This window comes from Chiloscyllium plagiosum, chromosome 28, assembly GCF_004010195.1.
Source record: "Chiloscyllium plagiosum isolate BGI_BamShark_2017 chromosome 28, ASM401019v2, whole genome shotgun sequence".
Classification (NCBI taxonomy): domain Eukaryota; kingdom Metazoa; phylum Chordata; class Chondrichthyes; order Orectolobiformes; family Hemiscylliidae; genus Chiloscyllium; species Chiloscyllium plagiosum.
This window is the reverse complement of record NC_057737.1, coordinates 43545931-43572703: the sequence shown is the minus strand read 5'-3', so window position 1 is coordinate 43572703 and position 26773 is coordinate 43545931. Positions and strand designations below refer to the sequence as shown.

At 41.6% G+C, this 26773-nt stretch overlaps 1 protein-coding gene across 8 annotated transcripts in view; it reads left to right on the top strand.

Annotated features, from left to right (window-relative positions):
- srrm3 (serine/arginine repetitive matrix 3) overlaps positions 1–26773 on the top strand; it is a 772181-nt gene that overhangs the window by 674845 nt on the left and 70563 nt on the right. For 7 of the 8 annotated variants that reach the window (XM_043718790.1, XM_043718787.1, XM_043718788.1 and 4 more), the window contains 3 exons: positions 8750–8830; positions 13754–13783; positions 24079–24147. In XM_043718790.1, coding sequence (XP_043574725.1) covers positions 8750–8830; positions 13754–13783; positions 24079–24147 — 180 coding nt within the window. The remainder of the gene's footprint in view (positions 1–8749; positions 8831–13753; positions 13784–24078; positions 24148–26773) is intronic. The other variant, XM_043718791.1, reaches the window with a different exon arrangement.

The following is a 26773-nucleotide window of genomic DNA, read 5'->3' as shown; positions in this document are numbered from 1 at the left end:
AAGGGGACATAAATTTAAGGTGAAGAGTGGAAGGTATAGGGGAGATGTCAGGAGTAGGTTCTTTACCCAGAGAGTGGTGGGGGCATGGAATGCCCTGCCTGTGAGAGTGTCAGAGTCAGAATCATTCGCGACCTTTAAGCGGCAATTGGATAGGTACATGGATAGGTGCTTAAGTAAGGACAAATGTTCGGCACAACATCGTGGGCCAAAGGGCCTGTTCTGTGCTGTATTGTGCTATGTTCTATGTTCTAACTCAAATCCTCCAACCCTGGCAACATCTTTGTAAATCTTTTCTGAACCCTTTCAAGTTTCACAACATGTTTCCTATAGCAGGGAGACCAGAATTGTACACAATATTCCCAAAGTGACCTAACCAATGTTGTGTACAGCCACTACATGACCTCGCAACTCCTATACTGAATGCTCTGACCAATAAAGGAAAGCATACCAAACACCTTCACTATCCTATCTACTTTCAAGGAACTACGAACCTGCACTCCAAGGTCTCTGATTTCTTCAATCTCACATCCACACTGGGTGTATCATGGCAACATCGTTATTTGCCAGCAGTGATGAGGGCTCTTAACTGCCTGCTTCATACCAGACATATGACCAGCGTAGATGGGATAACATGGAAGAGGATCAGAGACATCAGGCAGCAGTGGGTGTGAACCTAATTTTCAAATAATGCAGTCTGCAATGAACGTTCCATATGAGTGTGCCTGGAGCAGTCATCCAACACATTATGAAATGGCAATCTCATTAACATTGAGGTCAGGGAGCCCAATGCGATTACTAGGAAATCTGTATTATCCTCACCACCCACATTCAGGCTTGCTGAGTGCCTCAGGTTTCTATGAAAAATTATGAGACACTGCCACCCAATACTTAGCTGCCTGTGGCATCATGATGCACATAGAGCAAAGTTTTCTCTACACCAGCGCAGCTTTGTGTTCCGACTGTGATATTTTAGTAATATAGAGTATAATTATCCAATTCTATATTAATTATAAATTATTAACAACATGGGCATACATGCAAAATAAGGGCTACAGGTTTTAAGGGGATGCTAGAGCAGAGGCATCTGGGAGGGTTTTTTTAACTTTTAGTCATTCATGGAATGTAGGCGGTGCCAATGGCTGAGCCAGTATTTATTGCCCAGCCTAGTTGCCCTTGAGAAAATGAGGATGAGGTGCCTTCTTAAATCACTGTGCAGAGTCATAGGGCTAAATCTTACAATTTTGGCTACATCTGAATTGCATTGAGTTTTTTGGAGGGTTTATCGCTGCGGGGTCTAACCCCCAAACTTTCCCCATTAACGTCTCCCACATGAGATTTCCACTCCACCTCATCTCATGCTGTTTTCACAACAACGTGTTACTCACTGGATATCCCAGAATTAACATCCCTTGCAATCCAGCCCAGGGTGCACCTAGACAAGCAGTCAGAGCTGCCTGCAGGGTTACAGTCATTTGCTGGACATGGCAAATAAGGAAATTAGCACCCGGCTGTGTGGGGAAGTGCTTGCAAGTCCTACTGGACCAGGTGGTGCAGAGGCAGATCTTTCTCTTCCCCCGGGACTAAGAGTGGAGGAGGCAACACCAGACATGGTCTGAGGTTGCTAGTTGGGTTAAAGCAGTCTCAGCCATCTGGAGAAATGCCCAGCATTGGAGGAGGAAGGTCAATGTAAGTCTCCACTCCACCATCCTCTCTCTGATAACTCACATTTACATTGTCGCTGTTCCCTGTACCCACCTCCCAAGAAGGCTCACACCCTACCGCTCTCAGTATTGCCTGAAACATCTTCCCCACCTCCCTCATTGTCACCTACCTCAACTCCCAACATCACAAACCCTGTACATCCTCTGTGCTACCTACTCATTTGCTCAGGTTAGCTCCCCACTTGCTCGGAGAGTAACAGCTGTTCAGCCCACTTCCATCTCCATTAATAGCTGCCTTGCTCTTTTCCAGGAGGAAACTAGCCCTAACATTTGGTCCAGCAACTCCTCCTCTCACAGAACCATAGAGCTGTACAGCACGGAAACAGACCCTTCAGTCCAGGTCATCCATGCCAACCCGATATCTTAAATTAATCTAGTCCCATTTGCCAGCATTTGACCCATATCCCTCTAAACCCTTCCTATTCATCTACCCATCCAGATGCCTTTTAAATGTTGTAATTGTACCAGCCTTCACCACTTGTTCTGGCAGCTCATTCAATACACACACCACCTTCTGAGTGAAAAAGTTGCCCCTTTCATCCCTTTTAAATCTTTCCCCTCTTACCTTTTAAATCTTTCCCCCTTTTAAATCTTTCCCCTTTGATTTTGGACTCCTCTACCTTTGATTATTCACCCTAACCATGCTCCTCATGATTTCATAAATCTCTATGAGGTCACCCCTCAGCCTCTGACGCTCCAGGGGAAATAGCCACAACCTATCCAGCTCCTTTCTATAGCACAAAACCTCCAACTCTGGCAACATCCTTGTAAATCTTTTCTGAACCCTCTCAAGTTTAACAACATCTTCCCTTGAGCAGGGAGAACAGAATTGAATGCAATATTCCAACAGTGGCCTAACCAATGTCCATAAAGCTGCAACATAACCTCCAAACTCCCATACTCAATGCACTGACTGATAAAGGAAATCATACCAAACGCCTTCTTCACTATCCCATCTACCTGCATCTCCACTTTCAAGGAGCTATGAACCTGCACTCCAAAATCTCTTGTAAGATGTTCTATGTGCCAGCTTAAAAAGCTCTCCTGGGTACATTTCCAAATTCTCTCCTGTCTAAACCTTTCACACGTTTGGCTATCTCAGTTAATATCAGAAATATTGAAATCCCCTCCTATTACTTGCCAACATATCTGTCCTCTATCTCTCCCTGACTGTTCAGAGATAAAAGGTACAGCCCAGCAATGTGATTACCCCTTCTTTTTTAAGTTCTACACTTTGGGCTTATTTGAGGTAACCTTCTCAGATATCATCCCTTGTTATTGACTCCTTAATGAATATACCAATACCATATTCTACTTTATACCACTCCCCATGCCTCCCCACCCGATGTCCTGGAATATTGAGCTGCTAGATGTCCCCATCCCTCAACCATGTCTCCGTGATAGCAATGATATTATATTGCCATGTGTTATTCATCACCGCTCTCAATGCATTGGCTTTACAGGATTCCTTGCTTTAAAATAAATGATATCCAGTCTCACCGTGTTCTCTCTGCTTTAAAACCCCACCAACAACACTCTTGGCACTTCCATTTCACCTCCTCCACCTTGTGGATGTTACAAGTCGTGGGTTTGGAAGGTTCTGTCCAAGTAGCCTTGCTGAGATGTTGCAGTCATCTTGTAGCTAATACACATTGATGCTACTGAATGTCAGTAATAGATGGAGTGCATGTTTATATTTAAGATGGTTGAGCTTAGCTCACTACCTTAAGGAGCTCCTGCAGAGTTGTTCTGAAGCTGAGATCACTGATCATCAACAGCCACAACCATCTTCCTTTGTGCCGATTTGACCCCAAACAGTAGAGAGATTCACCCTAATTTCCATTGACTCTAATTTTGCTGGGACCTTTTGATGCCACATTCAGTTAAATGCAGCCATAATGTCAAGGATGGTCAATGATAGTCACTCTTGCCTTGGCCCCAGAATTCAGCTCTTTTGTCTATGTTTGAACCAAGGCTGTAGTGAGGTCAGGAGTTAAGTGGCACTGGCAGAACCCAAACTGAGCAGTTGCTGCTTGTTAGCGCTGTGATGATGCCTTCCACCAATTTACTTGGTGAATATGTACATAGATTGTTGAAGATAGCAGGATAGGTGGAGAAAGCAGTTAGGGTTCTAGGTTTTATTAATGGAGGCATAGAGTACAAAAGCAAGGAGGTTTTGCCGAACTTGTCTAAGACACCTGTGAGACCTCAACTTGCACATTACTTGTCAATTTAGCAGTCATGAATTTGAATTTATTCCAGAGTTGGGCAATTAGACTCCTATCCGAGTTGATCAAACAGTGAAAGTCCATATTTTAGTATTATAAGGTCAACATAGATCTCAGGTAACCCACAGTTAAAGTGATTCTACTGAACTATGTTGGAAGGTCAAATGAATGTAGCCAATTTTTCTTTGTGCTTCTGACACATACAATGACCAAGAGGAGAAAAAATGGTGCTTCTATTCTCTGATTACAAAAGATAATATTTCTTCATGTCCCTATTTCGGATCTGACAAGGTCACAATCAGCTAAGGATGCTTACCATAAATGTTAAAGAATACAAAATTAAGTCCATACTGTAGTTTTGTCAGTCCTTTGAGTATGCATCATAAACCAAAAATGAAAAGTAATTGACAGCTTAAAGGATCCTCTCTGAAATTATAACGTGCGGCTCCTGGGAAATTTTGGCAATGGCATAATAGTCACTATAACTGTTTTACTGAAGTTTAGTTCCTATAAATTACAATTACCATGGTGATAAGGGATGTTGTGAGTCATTCTGCCCGTATGAATGATCACAGTTTAGTAATTATCATAGGATTTGATGTTTTGTTTCAAATGTGTGAGGAACATTTTAACTCGTTGTGAAATGTGTAAATGAATTATTTGATCCTTGCTCTGTTCCTTCCATTGCAGCACCAGCAGGTTTACTGTCCCAAAGGTTATCTTGTTCATTTAATCTATACTGATAAATGGAGTTAAAACAAGGCAGTAATTTTTAGCATTTAATGCTGAGCAAAGTTAACCTCTTCAGGCTTAACTGTTAATTCACTGAAGTAACTGTTTCCTTTCCTACTTCAACTCATTGCTAAACAGCAGCTTTTCTCTTACATGTCTGACTATTCACTTCTGAATAGTTAGGGTTGTTTCATTTGTTTCTCCACACACCATATAATGATTAGATTAGATTAGATTACAGTGTGGAAACAGGCCCTTCGGCCCAACAAGTCCACACCGACCCGCCGAAGCGAAACCCACCCATACCCCTACATTTACCCCTTACCTAACACTACGGGCAATTTAGTATGGCCAATTCACCTAACCTGCACATCTTTGGACTGTGGGAGGAAACCGGAGCACCCGGAGGAAACCCACGCAGACACAGGGAGAACGTGCAAACTCCACACAGTCAGTCGCCTGAGTCGGGAATTGAACCCGGGTCTCTGGCGCTGCGAGGCAGCAGTGCTAACCACTGTGCCACCGTGCCGCCCATAATGATGATGTATGATTGAAAGATTAGAAATGAGCATTAGATAGTGTTACAACCAGTCCCCAATTATTGTGGTTCTAGATGGGACCCCAACCTACCTAGCGCCCAAATGACGAGGGTTGAACGAGTTCCCCTTCTTCATTTACTTAACCTTATTGCGAACAACTGAGAGGTTTTTTTTTTACAAAGGGTTTATAAAGGATTTCCACCCTTATGGATGCTTTTCTCCCAGACCAAATTATGTTTGAATAGTAGTCAATTTAGCCTGGATTTCTGGCTAAATCCAGCCAATGGTGCATCAGAACATTGTTTATATGGTCCTCAACACACTGCAGCACCCAGGAACTATGAGCAGCAGAAGAAAAATACATCTACAGCATATCCAAGAACAATGGATACTCGATATACACAGTCTGCCGATTCTTAAACAACAAGCCCAAACAAGAAGACTCAACATACCCAGACCCTAGCCATACTACCATACATGAAAGACATCTCGGAGATGACTACCAGACTACTCTGACCCCTTAGCATCATGGTAGCCCACAAACCGACCAACACACTGAAACAGATACTGATGAACCTAAAGGGCCCTATACCAACAACCAGCAAAACAAATGTCATTTACAAAATACCATGCAAGGACTGCAACAAACACGACACCGGACAGACAGGCAGAAAACTAGCCACCAGGATACACAAACACCAACTAGCAGTCAAAAAGCATGACCAGCTATCACTGGTATCCTTACAGACGAAGAAGGACACCACTTCAACTGGACAACACATCCATCCTAGGACAAGCTAAACAGAGACCTGCATTGGCATTCAAACCAGAACGCCATCAAAAAACACATCAATTTGGACCCCATTTACTAACCTCTAAGAAAAAAGAACCAGAAGTTATATCACCCACCTTAACAGACCAAGACACACAAATAGCAAGTGAAACAGAACACCAGTGCTTCAATGGAGGCTCACTGATAATGTTACCTAGCCTGGGGACAAAACATCTGAGAGCTAACTTATCAGCTCAGCGAGCAAACCTACAACCTGAAACATAACTATTCTTTGATCACTTGATGGGATGGCTCCCAACTTAAGCATCTCTCCTTAAATGTTGATGAGAAAGAGTTCACAGAGTTGACTGCCCTGAGATTTACCTTTACATTCCTGATAGGTCCAGTTGATATCTCTGTTCTGTTTTGCTGTAGTTCATAGCATCCCTACAGTATGGAAGCAGGCCATTTGACCCATGGAGTTCACACTGGCCCTCTCAAGCCCCCCGCCCCCCTCCTGCCTTATTCCTGTAATCCTGCATTTCCCATCTCTCATCCACCTAGCCTGCACATTTTGGCCCATGGAAAGAAACCAAAGCACCTGAAAGAACCCCACACAGATACAGGGAGAATGTGCAAACTCCACACAGACAGTCACCTGAGGGTGGAATCAAACCTGGGTTCCTGGTACTGTGCTAACCACTGAGCCACCTTGTTTTATTACAAAGTGGCCAACTAAATACTTAAGAGTAATCAACTGCATATTAGGAACTGAAGTCACTTATTGTCCAGTTTGGGTGGAAACAACAGGTTCCTTTAAAAGATTTTAGTGAACCAACAATATGTAAGCTGTCACACAAATTGTCAGATCTGCTGAATCTGATTTACACCTGAGACACAGTGAGACCTAAAGGTGCACTTTTTGGCATGTTAATTCAATATCACATCCATGAATAATAGAGGCAAAATGCTGCTGCTGCTGGAGACCAGAACTAAAAGCAGAAAGCTGTGGAGAAACTGAGCAGGTCTGGCAGCATCTATGGAGAGAGAAACAGAGTTAAGATTTGAAGTCTGGTATGGAAGGAGGCGGTATTACCAGACTTGAAACATTAACCATGCTTCTCTCTCTCTGCCTGACCTGCTGAGTTTCTCCAGTGCTTTCTGCTTTTAGTCCATAATAACCATGAGAGCATTGTAGCAATTGTTACTTCATCCTTTCTGTGCCTTTGATTTGCTTTTGGGTTTGGAATATTCATTACTGCGTGCTGTGTTCCATAAAATTTACCAATGTCCTTTTCAAAGTCAACAAGGCCACTTTTAATACCACCAAGTCGAAATCTAAAAATCTATTCAACCGTTTTAAGGGCCTTTCGGCCTTCACTATTAACAATCTCCGTATCTTCTCCCATTGATCTCAGTCATTTTGTTAAAGATTTCAGCATTTTTAAAAATTTCCTTTCACTTCTTTTCTTCTCATGGGTTCTGAAGATGCCATGAGGGTAGTTGCAAAGAGCAATCTGTGAAACTGGCTACGCAAGGGTCTGAATTCAACATGATTGGTAGCAGCTAGACTGCCATGAATTAATTATTTTATTAATGGTAGCACATCAATTTGACTGACTTCATCAGACTCGGTGCCTCTTGGAGGCCACATCCCCAGGTGGTGTCATTAGCAAAGACAAAAGACTTCCAAAGTACAGCAGAGATCAATCCCCTTCTGTGAAAAATAATTATTTTAATCAACTTCTTTAGGCATGTTATAGCACGCCTCCCTTTTTGTGAAAAAATAACCTGAACTTAAACCCCTTAACATATAAAGATAATTTCTTCTACACAGGCAAACTGATCCTTCTTTCTTCCATTGTCAGTGGAGCTAGTTATTCAAAGCACATCACTTGGGTAGCAGAAGGATAAAACCCTATTTAGAAAATGATGATGAGTGATATTTGAATCTTTTTTTGTCAGCGCACATGTCTCAGCCCATAACTCCAAGTAGAGGAGCATTGTAATGAGCTTGCGCTATGAAGTGACTGGAATTTCTGCAACATGGTGAATCAAGTGCTCTAAGCACAGTAACTACTTTGTTTTTGTTATTTTATTTGGATCTTTGTTCTGAGGAGCTAGCCCTAGTGTGTGCCCAGATATGCTCTGGTGCATTATCTCTTCATGGCAACTTTAGCCCCACTATGAAGAGCAAGGCCGTGTGCCTTTGATCGACTGTTGAATAAAATGACAATTTAACACTGTGGCAAGCATTAGCGATGGAAAAGAAATTAAAGTTCAGTAAAATTCTGTTTCTTTGAAGTAAACCATGCAGGCTATATCATGACTGTAATAATCTATTTGAGATTTGATTGATACAGATGTCATATAAGATTGAAAATGGCTGGGGTTGTTTTTCTAGAAAAGGGAAGGCTGAAGATGACTCAGTGGAAGTCTTTAAAATACTGAAAGAGATATAGAGAGGACTTACGAGAGAGTGTAAAAAGACTTGCCATAAATATGAGATAGTCACTGAAAAATTCAACTAAAAGGAAGATAGACAAGTACATAAGAAAGAAAAGGATAAAAGAATATATTGATATGGTTAGATGGAATAATTAACATGACTGGTATGAAGCCTAATCAATGGTATAGACTGGTTAGGCTGAATAGCTGGTCTCTGTGATGTAAATTCCATTTAAAAGTTCCTTCACGAACACTAATTATCATCTTTTTTTGTCTGAACAATTTTCTACTCTCACCTTGTTAATGAAGTCTGAAGAGGAAATCGAGCAGTTCTCCTTCACCACCGCCCAAGAAGAAAAAGAAGAAGAAATCGGGTCACTACAAAAGTCGGTAAATATCTCTTTATAACATTGTACAGTTGCATCATGATTTCACACGTTGGGAAGAGAGCTCCAAAATTAGCTGTAATAAAGAGAAGAAATTTTACATCTAAGGGTACAAAAGTATTCTTAAACAAAGTGTTTTTACAAAATTCTTTCATTTACAAGGCTGCTCTGTGGAGCCAGTTCAGGACCGAAGGCATCATTGGAAAGGAGATCTGAAGCTCTGTGCCTTCTTATCATTGTGATTGGTCTGTGTACAGAAAGTTTATGAAGAATGAGCCATCTGTCTTTTTTTCTTCCCCCTCTGGTTTTTGTCGAATAGTTGATGTGTCTTTCACAAGCAGTGAAAGCAGGGGAATGGGATGCTTGGCAGAAGGACTCCCATATGAAGCCATAGAGGATCTCACGAGGTCAGATTGTGCCTACTAGTTTCCGAAATGAAATTGAAGATGCACAGGGCCCCAGAGAGGCGACCACATGATTTTTTAAAATCTTTAATTATATGGGACATATCCAGACTACCCATCTATGGAGTCTTACTTCTTTGGTTGCCAATAGCTTTGAATGTTCAATGGCCAATTAGTTAACACTTGGTTTCCATAATTCGTTTTGCATGTGAGACTTTAAAGAAGTGAATAGTGAAATAAACAGCAGATGGTCGGTAAGGCGTAATCAGACACCGAATGTTCTAGTTTACCATGTTGACACTTTTTTTCCACACATTCAAGATTTCACACAAACTATAAGTAGAGCTGCCTGCTGAAATGAGAATGATTTAATCATGCAGGCAAATGGAGAGGATAACGTTTTTTCATTTATGATGAAAGACATTAATAAATTAATTGAACTTAATGTCTTCTCCCAACCCCCTTCAAAAAAAAACCAGCAGGGTCACCTCTTCGAGATCTGCTAAGTTTAAATGCAGTTTGAGCTTTTCAGTGACCACTTTGGTTGCAAATCCAATTCAATGTAATTCTCCATTAAACGTCAGCCAAGTGATAGAAATCCCAAAAGCTTCAATTTGGTTCATCTGTAGCTAGGACCCCTTCATGCATAACCCTTAAGCCATGGTTTGAAGATTTGGCTTCATGTATTACAAAAACCATAGCATCTGAAGAAAAGAGAGACAAGCATCTTTGATGCTTCAAATAGATTTTCCTTCATATTGTTTATACATTTAGGAACCAAATATGACCATAGTAAAAAAGAATTACAAAATAGTTGTCCCCATACACAACAAGGGGTGCAGCATTTACAGTATAGACAAGGAAAAGTATGCGTCTGGGAGTGCACACATGAATCATATTTAATATTTTTAATCATATTTTCACTTCAACTGATTATGTTTAGCAAAACACAAATTTATACAAACTGTCCCAATAATTTAACCCACTACGCCTCAGTAGGAATCTGTTGAATCTGCCATATTATCTGGGTGTCTGTGGGTTTACATTATATATTTAACTGCAACTACTTAGTCAAATTTATTTACAGTGGAAATCATATTAAGGCAGGAAGATATATCCAATACGAACAATTGTCAGACAATTATATCATCAACCAATTTTTAACACGTAAGCAAGAAATGACTAATCTAAGGCTCGTTTAATCATCTATTAAATTGTTTTTGATATTTCACAGCAATTCATAATGCAACTTCTGTCAATCTGCATTGATTATCTTTACAAATTAGCTTTTCTATGTTTCAAAGTTCATTAGTTGATAGTTTCTGATTGTATAGAGTTGCCTATTTCACATTACTGTCTGCATGACAGCTTTGGAGGTCCACCTATAGCATACAGACTGCAGACGTTCAGGAAAAAAGCTCCCCACCACCTTCTCAAGGGCAATAAGTACTGGCCCAACCAGCGATGTCCACATTGCATGATTGAATTTTGAAAAATTATCCCTTCTGATTCTGTGTAGTAGAGGTCATCTTCCATTTTAATTAATTAAGATTATCCAGAGGAATTGGATACGTTTAGTGGCAACATGCTGCCATAGAAATGAATGGAGGGCATATTGACTTCTAAAGAGACTTAAGCTGAAAGCTAGTTGAGATTCAAAGTAAGTACTTAGTTTATCTCACCCATTTTCACTGTATTTCTTTGTAAAAATATAAGTGATATTAAATTACTATTCTATTCATTAAATGCATCTGAGAAGCAATGAAGGGTCCCCAGGTTTAAATAACAATAATTTTTCAAATTAAAATGTCTTTGATTAATGTTTTTAAACACTGTGAGCAGTACTCACCACTCATAATCAAATCATTCATCAAAATACATCCTGTGTTCTTATTAAGTGCAAACTCTTGAAGAAAAGCTTTCAGAAATCTAGGTACCTACCACATACTGGCATCTATCTTTAGGAGGGCACTTTGATGCCTGTTGCAGTTTTTCACAATCCTTGCCACAATTTTGACCTGCAGGTGTGTTGAAAAGTGGTAACATTATTAGTTCAGTTACTAGAACTAGATTAATTTTATTTATTGTAATAGAAGATGCCCTTACGCAGATCCCTTGGAAAACATCGCTCACCTACATATTCTAGCCGAAAAAGACTCCCATACTTTGCTTTTTATCCTTCACTATCACCATTTTGCTCTGCATAACATTACCCTTCATTTAACAATCAATGTCTGTGAGGTTGTACAGGGCATTGGTGAGGCCTCTTCTGGAATACTGTGTCCAGTCTGGTCACCCAGTTATAGGGAGGATATTATTAAGCTGGAGAGAGTTCAGAAGACATGTACCACGATGTTGCTGGGTATGGAAGGTTTGAGTTATATAGAAAGGCTGGGCCTTTATTCACTGGAGCATAAGAGGTTGAGAGGTGATCTTGTAGAAATTTATAAAATCATGAGGGATATAGATAGGATTAATGTTAAGTATCTTTTCTCTAGGTTGGGAGATTTCAAAACTATGGAGCACTTTTTGAGGTGAAAGGAAAGAGATTTTAAAAAGGCATGGGGGCATTATTTTTTACACAGAGGGTAGTTCGCCTGTGGAATGAACTTCCTCAGGAAGTGGTGGATTTGGGCACAATTACAATGTTTAAAAGACTTTTGAATGAGTACATGAAAAGGAAAGGTTGGAGGGATATGGGCCAGGAGCAGGCAGGTGGTATGGTTTATTTTGGGATTATGTTTGGCATGGACTGGTTGGACTGAAGGGTCTGTTTCCGTGCTGTATGGCTCTTTGAAAGGACTCTTGATAGTCTTCATAATCAAGTCTATGACACTTGATTCACCATGTAATATCAATTTAAATGGTTCAGTGTAGAAAGATATTAAAGTCTGAGATTACTGCATGTAATTTGTGACAGGTCTGGATGCATTTTAAAGCTAATCCTTTTGAAATGGAATTAACTTCAATCAACCTTACTCTAAATAGAGACATGAACATTCAGAACATTTATAGAAAGTCTTTGATGTAATAAAATGTCCCAAGTCACAAAAGTCAGGTACATTAGCACTTTGAATAGATAGATAAGCTGGGAAGAGATTAATGAGATCAAATATGTATTGATAAATGGATGTCCATATCTGGCAGTTATGGGCTACTGAATCACCTCAACATAATGTGACATCCACTGTCTACATAAAAAGAATGAAGCAGGAATTCTTGCAGTTTTCAACACCAAGATCAGTAGAATTTTGTACAGTGAAGCTTTTGAGGTAAATGGACCAAAATTGGGAAATTGGAGTTGTGGGGCAGATCAACTATGGTGTCATTGAATTTTGAAACAAATATTGGGGGATTGAGTGGTTTACTCCTCATTCTAGTGTTACGTAGAATGTTTCAGAAGATTATTAGGAATGACAATAGAAGCCTCTTATTTATGTTGTTCAAATGAGTCTGCAAAATATTCAGAATAACTTTGGACCACATTTGATTGGAATGATTTCCACTGATAATTTCCATGTCCCAGCTAGTCTGCCTTCATTGTAACTATTGAGTCAATCTTATTCAAACTCAGCCCCATCTCTCTTCGGCATTTTCACTGATTAATAAATATCCTGCATTTTGAAGCAACAACTTTGAGATTCCATTCAGAAAAAGATCTTGGATAAATTTCTGAGGAACCTCTATTCCTGTTCATATTCAACTGCAGTCTTGCATTCCTGGTAACACTGCAGATTTTCAGGAGCTGCATGAAGCTTCAGATGTAAGCACAGACACTTTTCCAATTGTTTTGTAACGTTCAGCAGATTAAGAATAGTCAATCTACTGCCAAGTTTCTGCAGCGAACAGCAGGGCATAAAAAAATCCAAGTGATTTTTAATTATATATTTTTTTGGCAATGTCATTTGTCCTATGGATTGGGGCAGGAAATAGAGAAAAGGTTAAAAAAAAGTCATTCTGCTGTTCATCCAATTCAGTGCTGACAGATCATTTTAAAATTAACTAAATAACATAAAATCTGTAGCTCTTTGCAGTAAAAATTGTTAGAACATGCTGATTGACTTGATCTAGGCTGGGAAATGCTCTTGCATTTGTTTCAATGAATTCAGTAAAGTAAATGATAGTGCATGCACCGGACTTCCTAGATGTTGAAACTTAGAATTTAGCCCAGTGCCAAATACGTTTCCCAATTCAAGTCTCAAAGGTTTGGCAAGCTCCTGAAATCTTTGACAGAATGCAGACCTGCCGACAGCACCTCCTTAAAATGTAGCAGTGCAGCTACTGAAGCACATTTGCCCGTGTGTGAATGTGTCAGATAACGATGCTTCCACACGTATTAGTGAGGCCACTTGCTGCATATGAACGGAAGTTGCATGCAGTTGGAAAATGAAGCAGCAAGTTTCATGTTTTAGTACTTTGATACTTTCTCATGTTTAGGTGGTTTAGGAAATGAAGCTTAGTTCTCCATTTCTAATCAATGTTGCTCATCTGTTTCACTGCATTCTGACATTGTTAATTGCAAGCAAAAAGAAGAAACCTGGATCAGACAGAAGGTAAGGTCAAAGCAAGGAAGTCATATGTTGCAAGTGTATTTGTGGAAACATTGTCCCATTTAAAGATCTGAATAGGCAAATCATTAAATCCCTTTATTGTGGACTGATATTTATTCTGGACCAAGATCTATTTTCATGTTTTAACAGAACAACAGGGTGGCATGGTGGCTCAGTAATTAACACTGCTGCCTCACAGTGCCAGGGACCCAGGTTTGATTCTACCATCAGGTGACTGTCTGTGTGGAGTTTGCACATTCTCCCCGTGTCTGCATGGCTTTCCATCGGGTGCTCCAGTTTCCTCCCTCAATCCACAGATGTGCAGGTGAGGTGAATTGGCCATGCTAAATTGCCCATAATGTTCAAGGATGTATAGGCTAGGTGCATTAGTCAGGGAAAATGTAGGGGAATGGGTCTGGGTGAGATACTCTTTTGAGGGTCGGTATGGAGTTGTTGGGCCAAATGGCCTGTTTCGACACTGTAGGTATTCTTTGATTCTATGATAGGGTAATCTTGAAAAATAATATTCATTAAACATTAAAATGCAGCAACCATCTGAAAAACTAAGCTGTGGGGGTGTACAAAGTATGCCTTTGCTATTAAAAAGCTTAAGAATTTGCTTTGCCCATAAACACCTTGTACTATGTAATGAGTAAGGAATCAAGTTATGATGGACTCAAATGGCATCACAGGAGTCATGTTGGATTTATATATAATGATCCATAGTAATTCCAATACTGGCCCCTTTCCATTTGGATTCATATGGAATGAAGTTTATGTGTCTCTGGTTGGTGGGCCGCTCAGATAAGGAGTTGGCAGTAGTGTGAGAAGAAACAACTCTATGCATTCCTCATGGTACAGAGTGAGGACTGAAAAGGAATGTGTCCTTTCTCCCTAGGGGTCTAAAAAGGCTCATGCAGATCCTGTTAGCTTATGTTAAGCTTGAATCTCAGTTTTAATATGGCGAAGGATCTTTTTCCAAAGCAACAGTATAGTATGCCACAAAGAAAAGAACAGAATACAACAGCCTTCAAGCTGGCTTATTTATCACAACTGAAAAATCCTGTGATTCATGTTTTTTAGATCCTAACAGCCTAAGTCGATCAATTAAAAGGGATATTGTTTCTTCAAAATGTGCTCACACCATTAAAGAATTTTCAATTAAAATTGGTTATCACAAAGGAATGCAGAGAGTGCACTGAATCTGAATGTATGTGTTTGGGGTTTTTGAATGTGTTGTGTTATCACAGCTGGTCCTTTTTTACCCATTGGGCATTCACAACAACCTTTTTCCTATATTCAGCAACAACAAGAGAGAACATTGTCTAATGTTGGACTTGACAACATGGATTCAATATGCAATATTGTATCAATCAAACTAACCAGGATCTGTTATATTTTAAAAACTAAGTTTTAACTATGATCGCTGAATAAGTCCAGGGTATTCTGCATGCAACAGCATAGATAGAGGTCTTTAATCAAATAAATAAAACAATGGCCTAAACCTATATTTTCTAAATTAAATGTCATTATTAATAATCATATGGAACATTAAGTTACACTCCTGATGTTTCTACCCATGAAGTTTTCTCTTTAATCTGTGGTCACACTCTCAGCCTTTTCAATTATTGATTGGGTTGCATTGTCATCTTTCCTAATTTTAATTCCCATAATCATGCCAATCACCACCTGAAGCAGAGGAAACATTTCCCATTCCGTGCAAGAAATGCAATGATGGCAGTCTCAATCATTGATGTCATCCCACAGCATGGTATGAATCATGTTAAATTGTATGGAAATATAACCATTGTAGTTATGTCCTCAGCAATAAATGTTGCCATTGTGTAGTTTCAAGAAATTGTTCAAAATTATCTATCAGAAAGTATAGTCTATAGTATGTTTTAGTCTTTTGCCAATTTTCGCATCCCCACTTTATAAAAAGCATTTATCGTGTGCTGGTTTAGCCCTTTAGCTTTCTGGTTTTCCGTAGCCATTCTTCACGTAGATTGTGATATTTACTATATCAGCCTGCTCAAGGATTTTATTACACACCTTTGGAGCAGATGGGACTTGAACTTGGGTCTCCTGACTCAGAGGTAGGGAAACTACCACTGCACTACAAGACCCCTTCATGTAAGTCTTTACTGTTTGTATCAGAGGATATTTGAGCAAGGTGAGAAATCACAGCTGAACTCCTGAACTCCTCATGCCACACCCAAGTGTACACAATTTTAGCAGTGACTTTAATTGCGACCAGAAGTGGCATTTTCATTTTCCTCATCTCTAACACAGAACTCCTAAGGACAAGTATACCAGCCTGACAATGATAAGTTATAGAGATGGGTGGCACAGTGATTAGCACTGCTACCTCTCATCACCAGGGACCCGGGTTCAATTTCACACTTGGATGACTGTCTGTGTGGAGTTTGCATGTTCCCCCAATGTCTGCATGGCTTTCTTCCAGGGCCTGCAGGTTCTTCCAACAACCAAAGATATGCAGGTTATGTGGATTGGCCATGCTGACTTTCCCCAGTGTCCAGGGATGTGCAGGGTAGGTAGATTAGCGATGGAGAATGTGGAGTTATAGGGGTAGAGTGGATTGCTGTTCATGGGGTCAGTGCAGACTCAATGGCTCAAATGGCCTCTAACTGCACTGTAAAGATTCTACAATTCGATAGGATCTAACACCTCAATGTGGCTCAGTTGTTCAGCTTATTGATAATCTGGTCGATCAGAGGAGTCACAATCCCATTCAGTGATTCTAAGGTGCAAGAGAGAGGCCAGTTGTAAAACTCAAAAAAACTAAGGACAATTCCAATGTACTGTCTATTGACTTGCTAGTTCTCAGCCATGTGGGGGTTTTAAAGATCATCAACTGGATTATAAACTTATGATGTGTCACTGCACCCAGTGTAAATTGTTGGAGTGAGCTGGCTTCACTGGACCAGGCAAAAAAACTGTAGATGCTGGAATCCAAGGTAGACAAGCAGGAGGCTGGAAGAACACAACAAGCCAGGCAGCATCAGAAGGTGGAGAAGTCAACTTTTCAAATGTAACCCTTCTTCAGGACTAAGGGGCTAACCACAAAAAAACATGACCCTCTCTCACTAGTATTCACACATATGGATGAGGAAGGACACCACTTCGACTGGGACAGCACATCCATCCTAGGACAAGCCAAACAAAGACACGCACGAGAATTACTTGAAGTATGGTATTCCAACCAGAACTCTATCAACAAACATATTGAGTTGGACACCATCTACCACTCCCTGAGAAAAGGAACAGGAAGTGACTTCACCACAGGAAATAATATCACCACAGGAAATGACATCACCAACCCAAAGAAACACAAACATATAAATAGAAAGCAGGAATATTCAGCATCGCTTCACCTGAGGCTCACTGAAGATGTTACCTAGTAGGGTAACGAAACGTCTGGAAATGAACCTTGCAGCTCAGCGAGCAAACCTCCAAAATCCCTGCCTCTTTGTCAGCTACATTGAACAGTCCCTTTTCAGTACCTATATGGGCACCATGCACCAACTGTTCCACCATTACATCAATGACTGCATCAGGGCAGCATCCTACACCCAGGCTGAGCTGGATCAGTTCATCTACTTCATCCACAACTTCTACCCTGCCCTCATATTCACTTGGTCCATCTCCGATAGCTCCCTCCCCTTTCTTGACCTCTCCGTTTCCATCTCTGGCAACAGTTTCAGGACAGACGTTTACTATAAACCCACAGACTCCCTACACTATACCTCTTCCCACCCAGTATCCTGTAAGAACTTCATCCTGTTTTCCCAATTCCTCCGCCTCCACTACATCTGCTCAGAAGAGGAGACATTTCACTCCCAAGCATCCCAGATGTCCACCTATTTTGAGCAACATGCTTCCCCCACCCTGTCGTTCAGCCAGCCCTCTACTGCACCACCTCCATTCTCTGCTCCACTGCTGTAACAACCCCCTACTAAACGCAATAAAGACAGGGTTCCCCCATATCCTCAGCTACCACCCCACCAGTCTCCACATCCAATGCATCATCCTTGAACTCTTCCACCAATTCCAATTTGACACCACCACCAAGAACATCTTCCCCTCCCCACTCCTCTCTGCCTTCCACGGGAATCGCTCCTTTCGCCAATCCTTGGTTTGCGCCACTCTCCGCATCGACACCCCCAGGTACCTTCCCCTGCAACCGTAAAATTTGCAAAACCTGCCGACACACCACCCCTCTCACCTCCACCCAGGGCCCCAAACAGTCCTTCCAGATGAGACAGAGGTTCACCTACCTCTCATCCAATCTAGTTTACTGTATCCAGTGCTCCCAAAGTAGTCTCTACATTGGGAAGACTAAATGTAAAATAAGGGCACGTTTTGCCGAGTGTCTCAGCCAGGTCCACAGGGACCAGCCTGACCTCCCTGTCACTGCCCATTTACATCCCCTTCCCACTCCCTCTCCGACACAGCTATTCACGGTTTCCTCCATTCCCATAGCGAATCAGACCGCAATTCGGAGGAACAACACCTCATCTTCCGCCTGGGCAGCCTATAGCGCAAAGGACTCAACTTTTGAGTTCTCCAATTTCAAATAACCTCCCTCCCCATCCCCCGACCCCCTTTTCAGTCCCTCCCCCTTCCTCACATTACTCTGATCGACCCTTCCTTCCAGCCACCAACCAGATTCATTCCTCCCATTGACCAACCAGGTTGTACCCTCTCCCTGTGTTTAGATTAGATTAGATTACTTACAGTGTGGAAACAGGCCCTTCAGCCCAACAAGTCCATACCACCCCGCCGAAGCGCAACCCACCCATCTCCCTACATGTACCCCTTACCTAACACTACGGGCAATTTAGCATAGCCAATTCACCTGACCTGCACATCTTTGGACTGTGGGAGGAAACCGGAGCACCCTGAGGAAACCTACACAGACACGGGGAGAACGTGCAAACTCCACACAGTCAGTCGCCTGAGGCGGGAATTGAACCCGGGTCTCTGGCGCTGTGAGGCAGCAGTGCTAACCACTGTGCCACCGTGCCGCCCACCGTTTACCTATCCCCATCTCCACAACTGCTACCCTCTCCTCCTCCCCCTTTATCTGCAGCTCCCCTTACACCCAGCCCTAGTCCTGAAGAAGAGTTACGCCTGAAACATTGACTTCTCCACCTCCTGGTGCTGCCTGGCTTGCTGTGTTCTTCCAGCCTCCTGCTTGTCTCCCTTAATTTTTTGGACAACAGCTGGACACCATCCATTTCCAGGAGGAAGCCCTGCTTCATTGAGCTCCCAGCAATTGAAGACTGGCAGCTCTTCACCGCAGCACGAACTGCGGCTCCTGCCTCTATTGCCCACCACCTTTCTCTGGTTAGCAGCCTGGAAGCTCAAACATGCCAGGCCACACATTCAGTTTGTGCTTTCCCTGCTGCCTGATAAACCCGAGTAGTGCTTTGATGAGACTCTTAATTAGGCAGATAAAGGCTTGAATTAGACCACTCCAAGACTTCCCCTGCTACCTGACTGGAGTGAGCCAGCAGTGGGCCCCCATGCTGATGGCACAGCCCACTAATTCATGGGTTCACTACTTGTCTTACCACAGATAGTTGGCGCACTGGTCGCTAGATAAGAGTTACCCCACAGAGTACGGTTTACAACACATGACAGTGAACCTCTTTAGCACTAAGAAGCATAGAAAATAGGAGCAGGAGTAGGCCATTCAGCCCCTTGAGCCTACCCTGCTAATTAATATAATCATGGCTGATCACCGAACTCAAGACCTTGTTCACACTTTTATTCCAGACCTTTTCATTCTTTTTCCCAGACACCTATATTTGTCTGCGTCTTGAAGGCATTTAATGTTTTGGCCTCATCCACTTTCTGTAGCAGAGAATTCCTCAGGCTCACCACTCTCACTGAAGAAATTTCTCCTTATTTCAATCCTAAATGTCCCGTCACCTTAAACTTGTTGTGGACCAGGCCAGATTCACTGAAAATATTTCAAGAAAGTAGCCCAGACCCTAACTTTGCTCGTTGTTTTAAGCAGGTGTAATGCGGATATTCCAGGAGGGATGCAGCTGGTCAACCCACTTAGCTTTATACAAAACAGAATTTAATTACAAGATTACTGAATAAAACACAAACAACAGAATACTGAATGACTTACCCTCTCCGAAAACCCAAAAGATTATCCAAACCTAATGAAGCTGTTCCAAATACTTGCAACAATCCCCATAAACACTCCTTGGCACAAAAGGTAAAATCAAACACAAGGTTCCAACAGGGGAGAAGTCAGAGAGGGAGAGATCAGCATGGACCTGCTTCTTTGGGTCCTGCAGCTTCATAACTGCTTAATTGCTTTCAGTGAATAGCCAGACTGCCAAAAACCATACCAAACCAGAAGAAAACTGAGCTGGGAGAACTGGCCACTCCCCTTCATTGTACAAGTGTTTCTTTTTTAACTTGAAAGCCTTTTGCAGTATCTGTTAGCTATAATGAAATTGGCCCTAAAAAGCCCAGACTTTTCGGAACCTATGTTTTTATGGCCTCCTGAATGAAAACAAACAAGGATAACATAACCTTGTTAAAAGAGCAGCATCATCACAAACTGTGATCCCGGGTTCTGGATTCCGCAGTTCTCGGGAATATCCTTTGCCTTGTCTAGTCCTGTTACAATGTTATAGGCTTCTAATTCTTGTTCTTCTAAATTCCTGTGAATATAATCCAAACCGATCCAGTCTTTGTTCATTTGTCAGTCTTGCCGTCCCAAGAGTCGGTTGTCCATAGTTAAAACATCCTTCTTCAGTTAAGGAAACCAAAATTGCACACAGAGGACTCCAGATGTGGCCCTGTACAATTGTCGCAAGACATCCCTGCTCCTGTATTCAAATCCTCTTGCTATGAAAGCCATTTGGCTTCTTGTTTTACCTGCATGCTAACTTTCAGCAACATTCATTTCTCAAGGACAAGGACACCCATTTTTCACTGCACCTCCCCCAATCTGTTGCCATTCAGATAATAAACTGCCTCACTGCTTTCACTATCAAAGTGAATAACCTCATACTTACCCACAGGAAGGGATCACAGTTTGTGATGATGATGCTCCTTTAACAAGGTTATGCTGTCCTTGGTTTTTTTATTCAGGATGTCGTAAAAACACAGGTTCCAAAAAGTCTGGGTTTGGATGGGTTTTAGGGCCAATATGATTATAGCTAACAGATACTGCAAAAGGCTTTCAAGTTTTAAACTTCCTGATGAAGGGCTTTTGCCCAAAACATCGATTCTCCTGCTCCTCGGATGCTGCCTGACCCTGCTGTGATTTTCCAGCACCACACTCACAACTCTAATATATTCCCCACCACAGATGTCAGGCTAGCTGGTATACGATTCCTTGTTTTCTCTCTGCCTCTTTCTTAAAATAGTGGTGTTACTTTAGCTACCCTCCAGTCTATAGGAGCTGTTCCAAAATCTAGAGAATCTTGAACGATGACCGCCCATGCATCCAAAATTGCTAGGAACACTTCCAGAAATACTCTGGGATGTAGGTTATCAGGCTCTGCGGATTTATTGCCCTTTAATCCCAAGATTTTCCCCAACACCATTTCCCTACTAATACTAATTTACTTCCATTTCTCCCTCTCACTAAACCGTGTTCCCCAACAATTTTTGGGATACAATTGATGTTCTCCTCTGTGAAGACCGATCCAATTGAATACCTTTAATGTAAAGGTCTGTCATTTCCTTGTTTCCCGTTATCATGACCCATTTCAAGCTGTTATGGATCTACATTTGTCTTCATTAATCCTTTCCTCTTCACAGACTACAGACACCTTTACAATCAGTTTCCCCACAAGCTTACACTCATACGCTATTTTCCCTCGCTTAATCAATCCCTTTGTTTCTCTATGCTAAAATCTAAACTGCTCCCAATCCTCAGCTCTGCTACTTTTCTTGGCCAATTTGTATGCCCCTTCCTTTGTCTGAATACCATCCCTAATTTCCCTTGTTAGTCATGATCGAGCCACTACTTTATTTTTGTGCCAGGCAGAATCAGGGGATTCCTATAGTATGGAAGCAGGCCATTCTACCCATCGAGTTTGCATCAACCTCCCCCCAGATCCACCCCTCTACCTTATCCCTGTAACCCTGCATTTTCCATGACTAATCTACTTAGCCTGCACATCCCTGGATACTATGATCAATTTAACATGGCCAATCCATCTAATCTGCACATCTTTGGACTGTGGGAGGAAACTGGAGCACCCGGAGGAAACCCACACAGACACAGGGAGAATGTGCAAACTTCACACAGAAGGAATGAACAATTGTTGCAGTTTATCTGTGCTTTCTTTAAATGACATAATTTCTTCAGAAGTTCTGTATTCGAGTAAAGGACATTCTCCCTTCTACTAATGCTTATTGATTGTAAGGCTAATAAAAGATTTCTTTTACAGTAAGGTGGTGGACTCCCTTTGCACAACATTCCAAAAATGAAAATATTTATTTTTCAGTTCACAAATAAAGACATCACTTCTATCTGTCCTCCATTTACCATTGTTCAAGTTCCACCCACCCCTTCTCCACCTCACAATACAATGATCCCTTCTTTACCAAATAAATTCTGTTTGTTTGCCTGCTTTAATAGAGCAGCATCCAGGGTAGTAGGGCAAAGCTTGGCATTGTGTGTGACTGTGACAATCTGGTGAAATACAGCAAATGTGTTCTTGTTCTACTCTCATAATCCCACATTTGGATCGGCATTGTGAGTGGCTATTCAATCACAGGCTGCAGCAAATAGAATTGGAGAGATTGATGGGAGGAATTGACACTAAGGGTTGGACACGTGAAAAGTAGAGAGCCACATCACGATGGCTCCCTGACCCCTTGAAGCTTTGCTAGCAGTGGGCTCTGATCAGGATCACTTGCTCATTGCATGGAAGTGGGCAGCCAATTATCATCATTACATCCTCATTGAAGGGATTTTAGATGGAGGCAACCTCTTAATGATAGTCTGAGGGCCTCAGGAGGGTTTGATGGTGCAGAAATGCGGCCATTGGCAGGGAAGGCCACCCTTTCTCAAACTATCCAGAGGGTTTTCCCGTCCAACTCCTAGTGACTTGTCTGTTCAGCCCCTTGAACTTTTTTTTTTTGAAAACTTATCTCTTTTGGAGCACCTCCATGTTGGGATACCCCCTTGATCTACCATCTACCATCTACCTCGGCAGCGCCAACTCTCACAGTGGAGCTGCTGGACTTCTGATTAGTGCAGAAGCAATGGGAGGCTATCCACTATCTTTAATTGGTACAATCAAAATGTTACAGGCCATGTCAGTGCAAATGAACAGACAGTGCAATCTCTGATAAATACTGTATTGATATAGTTATATTCCCTTAGCTAGTTCATGAAATGAGTGTATTTCCCCCTTTTATACTCATACTGATTTTTTTTTTAGCAATTGTTAATTGAGGAAAATCCACCTCCCAGTTTCTACAGTCAATTGTCAGACTGGGAAATTTCCACAAACCCAGTGCCAGATTGCTATTGTCACCAAAGATATTAAGAATGTTTAAAGTGCAGAACTGGTAAAGACCATTCAATCCTTTAATGTCATGCAAGCTCAGAGGCAACCAATTACAAGGCTAGCCCCAGAAATATCCCAGACAGCAAGTGTGGTATCAGGACCTCCATTTCATCCCAGGACCCCCATTGCCATCCTGAGGTCCATGGGCAAATTCAGCCCAAACTCTCTCTTATGTTTGTTGCTTTCAGTTCTTTAAGAACACGGACACAGGAATGGACCATTCAGCCAATCAAACCTGTTCTGCCATTGAATCATTGATTGCTTGTTCTTACCTGAGCTCAATTTACATTCTTTGGCTCTGTAATTCTTAATACTCTTGCCGAATAAAAACCCGTAAATCTCAGGCTTGCAAATTTAAATTGACTCAGTTTTATCAGTATTTGAGGCAAAGACTTCCACATTTTCTCTAATTTTGAGATCGCCCTGGCCAGCTCTAATTTTCAAAGTTAGATTCTTTTGTAAGTTCCACTACTAGAATTCCAGGGAATGGGAATCTCTAACCGGCACCTAATTTGGTCATGTCCTGAAGAAAACACCAATTAAATTTGTGTCCTACACGAAAACACCCTGAAGTCGCTAAAGGTTTGAATAATGCCAGTTCATCTCCCTGTCTTCCAAGTAAAGCTGTGGTGCTCGCAAGTCCTGTCTGATATTTCCTGCACTAATCATTAGTTAAAGGTAATCATTATATTGTAAATGTGTTGTTTTATCTCACAGCTGTGGAAGTTCCTCATCATCACGGAAAGAGAGAAAGAAGAAGAGTGGGAAGAAACACAGGAGAGACAGGTGGAGTTGTTTGCTTCTTGCGCAGTGATATCAGTCAGGCCCCACTCGCAACAGCGCTTTTAATGGAAAATCACTCCAGGCTGCAAATGAAAAAAGTCATTGAATCCTCACCCACAGAGACCTTGTCTGCAGCACATAGTCTGAATCATGTCACTAAAAGGAGCTACGTTGTTTTAAGATTTTACTTATAACTTTGATTGCAGTTTACTGTTCCCTGACAAATATATTCAGATTTCTCACCAGTTTGATGTGCCAGGACACAGCCCAACTGCCAGTTCTGAGTGAATGCACTATATTTCACCAGAAAAGCGGGGCTGTAATTTTACAATCAAGTTGTACTCTGACTCAGGAAAGTAGATGTTGAAGAGCCTCAGGCAGACTGCCTCCCACATCTTGGACTTGTCCCATGTGTATCAGACCTACAACATGCACTGACGTCCAGTCAGATTGTTGGACCTCCTGCACACTTTACAAATGTAATGCAAAGTCTTTTATTCAATGTTTTGAGAAACTGGTGGTCTTGAATAGATAAATGGGTATGTCACCATCAGAAACAGAACTCTTTCAGTGTGTATGAGTTCACATGTGCCAAGGAACAGGAGGTTTACTAACTTCCACAGAACCTACTGAAAGACAACCATAGACTCACATGTGGCCTTCCTTCAAATCCTTAAACCGCTCAATCAGATAAAAGACTATGTTACAGAATAAATTAGTGTTGTGTTGCTTTTTAAGAACAAGAACATGGTCATAAAAAACAACCTTTGGATTTGGTTCTTTTCAATAAGTCGGCTGTTAAGGCCCTTGAATAAAATGAAGCTGTCATGAGGGTCTCTGTCTATTTAACATTATTTAAAAATATTTAGCCAGTGATTGCTAATAGTATTATCTGGAAAATGTTACAGGGCATGTCAGTGCAAATGAACAGACAGTGCTTTCAAAGTACCCCATGAGTAAATAATCTCTGATAAATATTGATATTTTATAGTTAATGAAACGAGTGTATTTCCCCCTTTTATACTCATACTGATTTTTTTAGCAATAGTTAATTGAGGAAGATCCACCTCCCACCTTCTACAGTTAATTGTCAGACTGAGAAATTTCCACAAATCCAGTGCCAGATTGTTATCGTCACCAAAGATATTAAGAATATTCAAAGTGCAGAACAGGTAAAGACCATTCAACCCTTTAGTGCCATGCCATTCAGAGGCACTATCTGAAAGCAAAAACAGAAATTGCTGGGAAACCTCAGCAGGTCTGCCAGCATCTGTGGAGAGAAATCAGAGTTAATGTTTCAGGTCCAGTGACCATTCTTCAGAATTAATGGTAGCTAGGGAAAGCATGGATTTTACCCAGAAGATAGAAAGCGAGGAGGAGGAGCCCAAAGGAAAACAGTTGTCAGGCAAAGGAGTGGACAAAGACCAGCCAGAAGAGTGAATAGCTGCTAATGGAGATAGTTAGTAGCTGACAATGATTGTGTATGGTAGCAGCCCATGTGGTGAAGAGGCCTGGTGTGTGGGGTGGGGGACAGCATGGGGAAAGGTGCTCAGATACAAAGGTGCTAAAATTGTTAAACTCAGCATTGAGTCTAGAAAGCTGCAGGGTTCCCATGTGGAAAATAAGGTGTTCTTTTTCCAGCTGGCACTGAGCTTTGTTGAAACAATGCAGCAAGTCTGAGACAGAGATGTTAGTCAGGGAACACGATAGTGCGCTGAAGTGGCAGGCAGCTGGTCCCTTTTTGCTGACAGAATGTAGGAAGTGGTCACCCAGTCTGCTCTTCATTTCCCCAATGTAGAGGAGACCAGATGGTGAGTACTTTATGATCACCATTATTTTAATGGCTGCCCACGGTGTTTAAAAAGATTGGTCAATACCAGTATTAAAATATTGCCAATCAGAAAATCTAGGGTTTTATCTCCACGTATCTTTGACATGCTTTTTCATGTTGACTTGGTAATTGCAAATTGTATAGTTGACACTAAATCGGGGAACTTTTCCATTGGCCAGTTTGAGCAGCTTGGATCTTTCTTGCGTGGAATTTTACTAGAATATCAATTGGTCCCTAGCCACAAGACCACCTTGGACATGAGCTGACTCCCAGTTCAAAAGATGCCAATACTGACTGGGGCAGGTTTTCGGAGCGGAGGATGGAGTAAATAGTTGGGAAGTTCTGGCTCTTCTTAGCCCATAAGCAGTGCTGTAAAAGCGATAAATTGAGCCCTTCTCAACTTTCTCACACCCAAGTTTTGAGTTGCAGACATTAAGACTCAATTGCTGCAGCTACATTTTAAAATATTTATTCATGGAATATGGGAGTTGCTGGCTGGCCTAGCAGTTATTCTCCTTCCCAATTGCTGCATCTTGAATAGCGACAAAGTTCTTACAGCTACAGTCTTTGAATTGGAAGAACACCACAGAGCTGTTAGGAAGGAATCATAAGAGGGGAAAGGAAAAGCTGGTCCAATCAACTTTATGTACTCAGCTCACCCAAAGACCAGTGATATGAGAAACATCTCCACATTGTTGGTTCAAGGAGAGATGCTGTAACTGCTGGGACTGGAAAACTTTCTCTTCTGCTCTGAGGATTAGGTTTTGATCTTGCTAACAGTTGTGTTGGAGCACAGTA